The sequence below is a fragment of the Octodon degus genome, unplaced genomic scaffold (assembly GCF_000260255.1).
Source record: "Octodon degus isolate 3935 unplaced genomic scaffold, OctDeg1.0 scaffold00085, whole genome shotgun sequence".
Classification (NCBI taxonomy): Eukaryota; Metazoa; Chordata; class Mammalia; order Rodentia; family Octodontidae; genus Octodon; species Octodon degus.
The window spans coordinates 59880-63937 of NW_004524661.1; the positions used below are offsets into that span (position 1 = coordinate 59880).

At 34.0% G+C, this 4058-nt stretch overlaps 1 protein-coding gene across 1 annotated transcript in view; it reads left to right on the forward strand.

Moving 5' to 3' along the window:
• The window catches only part of LOC101569637 (carboxylesterase 1E-like), a 47243-nt gene that overhangs the window by 35628 nt on the left and 7557 nt on the right, over positions 1-4058 (forward strand). Inside the window, exons 9-10 of the mRNA XM_023721781.1 lie at positions 3481-3488; positions 3650-3653. Coding sequence (XP_023577549.1) covers positions 3481-3488; positions 3650-3653 — 12 coding nt within the window. The remainder of the gene's footprint in view (positions 1-3480; positions 3489-3649; positions 3654-4058) is intronic.

A 4058-nucleotide genomic window follows, 5' to 3' on the forward strand; every position in this document is an offset into this window, starting at 1 on the left:
TACCACACTGATGAATTTTCTGATCTGCTTAATCACTGAATGTTTATTATAGCTGAAGCCCTCAGGTTTCTTTTTCTAGAAATGTAATTTTGCAGTACTCTACTAATGGCAGTAAAGAAGAAACAAATTTCAATCATTAGAGATTTAGTGTCCTTTCCTATCATCTTCTATTTCTCATACCAACATAATGACTGCTGCATTTCCTCTGATTTTATGAGTTTTGTTTTAGATTCACACACAAGCTATGATGTGATATTTGTCTTTTTCCATCTGACTTATTTTACTTACAATGTTATTCTGCTTCATTCATGTTGTCACAGTGACAACTCTTCTCTTTGAAGGCTGTTTGTATATAATGCTGCAGTGGTGTTGTCCACTCTTCTGCTGACAGACACAGTTTGATTTCATAATCTAACTCCTGTGAATCCTGCTGCAGCCAACATGGACTCAGGTACAGCTTTGACAAAGTCACTTCAAATACTTTGAATGGACACCCAGAAATAGAATTACTGGCTCATATGTTAGCTTTATTATTAATTTTCTGAGGCATCTCCAGATTATTTTACATTTGTAAAACAGGGTAAATTATCTTCATTGTATATTACCTTATCAATACTTATTATTATTTTTAATTTTTGTTAATAGACACACTGACCAGTGTGAGAAAATATCTCATTGTGATTTTGTTTCTCTTTTCCTATTTCTAATGATACTGATATTTTTATTCATTTATCTGTTTATCTCTTTATTAACTCATTCATTTTAGTTTTAAAAAGAATACAAAAAAGTAGTAATACACATTATCAACTATAAGAATTTCACTAAACAAAAGATAGGAAATCAATAATGGTTGTTATATAGCTTATTGGCTTCAAGTTAGATGTTCAGATTAACAGACATATACATGCAAAATTGATCAGATTAACAGGTAAAAGTATGCAAAATTGGTCAAAAATTATAAAAAACTAAAAAAGGAGAAAGAAAAACATTAAGCATTAACTACTTATTTCAATAGACCAGCAGAAATCTTCAATACAAGTATCTAAGCTATTCTGTGTATACACAAATATAGTCAGCTTTTAAAAAATGTATTTGTAGAATACCCTGTCCTAAATATAGGAAAAAAATGTATTTTTTGTTTATTTGTATGTCTTATGAGAAATACCATCTCAGGGTCTTTGCATGTTTTTTAATTGAGTTTTATTCATTTGTTTTCTTGCAATTGCAGATTTTGAATTTCTTATGTAGTTTGCTTAATGAACATATGTATGGATTGCATAAATTTTTCACAACCTTTAAATGTTCTCTGTTTACTGTTGTTTTTCTTCTGATGAAGATATTTTTTAGTTTGAGATAATCCCATTTATCTATTTTCATGTGCATTGCTTACAGTTTTGGAGTTAAATCCAAAGAAAATAATCTACTGAGAAATTGTAATGCAGTTTATCCCTATAATTTTTGTAATTATTTTTGAGTTTCTGAAGGTATGTTTTAATCTTCCTCATTCCTCCTGTGTAATGGCAATCTCAGCTCTGCCTTTGCACTCTATAGTCTTTCTGGAGCTTCCTTTCTGGCCACACTTACATTTTCGATCATTCTGCTGGGCTATTTGCTCTTCATTCTCGACACAAGTCTGACTAAGAGCCCCCAACAATAGCCATACCACTGCCCCAATATTTGACTGCTTTGAGATTTCCTTCAAAAGATTAGTCAGGCCACTGTGCTTAACTCAGTCTCAGGCAAAGTCTCCAGACATGGGCAAAATTCTCACAAACTTTTTGCCAAGCCAATACACAAATGATCAAGAGCCCAAATCCAATGCAGTCCTTCTTCCTGGCAGAAACCTCCTCAGCCTGGTCTTTATAGGTAGGCTTTCTATCAGGTTGCTGTTCTGAGTTATGAGCAGAATCTTCTGTACAGTACAGCCAAAACTTTTCCACTTCTTCTCTTGTAGGTGACACCTCCAAATCTTTCTTATCTCTTCCCATAAGCCATTTCCAGAAGCTGGTAATCCACATGTTCAGGTTTAGCCACAGCTTGGGGGCCAGGGAGATAGTTCAGTAGAATAAGTGTTTGCTTTGCAAGGGAAGGGTCATGAATTCAAGCCCTTGTACCATAAAAAAAAAAGCAATGACTCCACTCCTGTGGAAGCAAATTCTGTCTCAGTTACTCTTCTCTCATTGCTGGGACAAATACCTGACACTCAAAATGAGGGAAAGAAATGTTTATTTAGCTCAAAGTTGCTAGAGTTTTTATAGTTTAAAACAGCCTGAATTATGTAGCAAGACCTAGAGGAGAGGGCACTGGGGTGCCCTTGAGTCCAGGATGATCCATTCCATACCTCCAAGAAAGCCCACAGGCTTGGCGGGGCAGAGTACATACTGCCAGTTTAATCATTGAAGCCTCTCTGGCCTGGCCCCTCAAGCCCCATCCCTCAAGTCCCACCCTGGTCCTCTGGCCTCACCCCTCAAGCCTCTCACTGCTCCTCCAACTGGGTCTGCCCCATGGTTTACATGAGCCTTTGGGAGGACAACAAGTCACAAACCGTAACAGCAATGGAAAAACAACGTATCCTAGTCTTGTTTCAGGTTTTACAGGAAAGACTTAATTTTTTCACATTTGAGAATATTATGACCAGAGAGCTTCTCAGTTTTGGGCTCTTATGAATTGACACATTATATTACTTTTAATTTGGTAAAATGTTTTAATCATTAAGTGTTGTTTTTTTTTCTATTTCTTTTTCTTCATCTAATGAGAGGAATATGTTTTTGTTTTTCATTTGTACCATGATTCTTCATAATTTTTTCACAATATGGGTAAATCTTTTATGATTGTGCTGGATTATTCTCTTTTCATTTTTTAAAGACAATAAAAATTAGTTTAAAAACATTAGAAACAACAAAGAATTTTACTAATTTTTTCAAATTTGTGAGTTTTTTTGGTGGTTTATTTTGACTTGCAAAAACTTTTATAGATGAAATCCAGTTGTTGATTCTTTTAAGTCTTTCTCATGCAGTTTGGTTTTTGGTGATGAACTTTCTACCTAACCCTATGTCTTCAAGACTTCTCCCTACTTTCCCCTGCAATAGATTTTATGTTCCTGTTTTATTATTTAGATCATTGATTGATTTGACATATTTTAGTTCATTGTGGTAGAAATGCATCTTATTTTAGCCTTTAGCACGTGGAAAGCCAGTTTTCTCCCACACCATTTATTTACTTACTTACTTACTTACTTACTTACTTACTTACTCACTTACTTTGCAGAATTGGGGATTGAACTCAGGTCTTTGTGCTTTCCAGACAAGCACTTATTCTACAGCACCATCTCCCTGGTCCACACATCATTTATTGAAGAGGCTATGTTACAGTGAATATGTTTGGCTGATTGTTTTTTAGTTGTGTCTGCACATTCTAAACGGTTCCATTGAACCTCGATATTTTTTTTGATGATATTACTTGATTTTGGTGGATTATTTCCATTTTTAGTTTTTAAAAAGAATAAAAAATAGTAAAATAAAACTGAAAATGATACAGAATTTTGCTCAACAAAATGATTGGAATTCAGCAATGGTTGTTATATTACATCCTGTTGCCTTCAAATTACTGCTTCATATTACCAGATATGAAAATGCAAAATTGTTTTTAGAAAGGTGAAAAATTAAAAAGAAAAAAAGCATCAACTATTCCTTTCAATAGATCAGTAGCAATCAGATGTACAGTTATCCAAGACATCCTGTGTATATGCATATGTATTTTCCCCTTCTTATTTTTTTCTCCCTTACCTAATCCCAGTTGTTCCTTTCCTTTGAACAGTTTCTTTCTCCTCCACAGTATCTATTGTACCTTTTGGATTTATATTTACTCTTTCAGGTTCTTACATTAGAGAGACAATACAATGTTTATAATGCAGGTATGATTTATTTACTTTGTGAGTATGGTGCTAAGTTGTGTCCATTTACCTATGAAAGCTTTAAATTTATCTTTCATAATAGCTGATTAATATCCCAGTGTATACATATACCACAGCTCTTTTAACCATTCCTCCATTGTTGGGC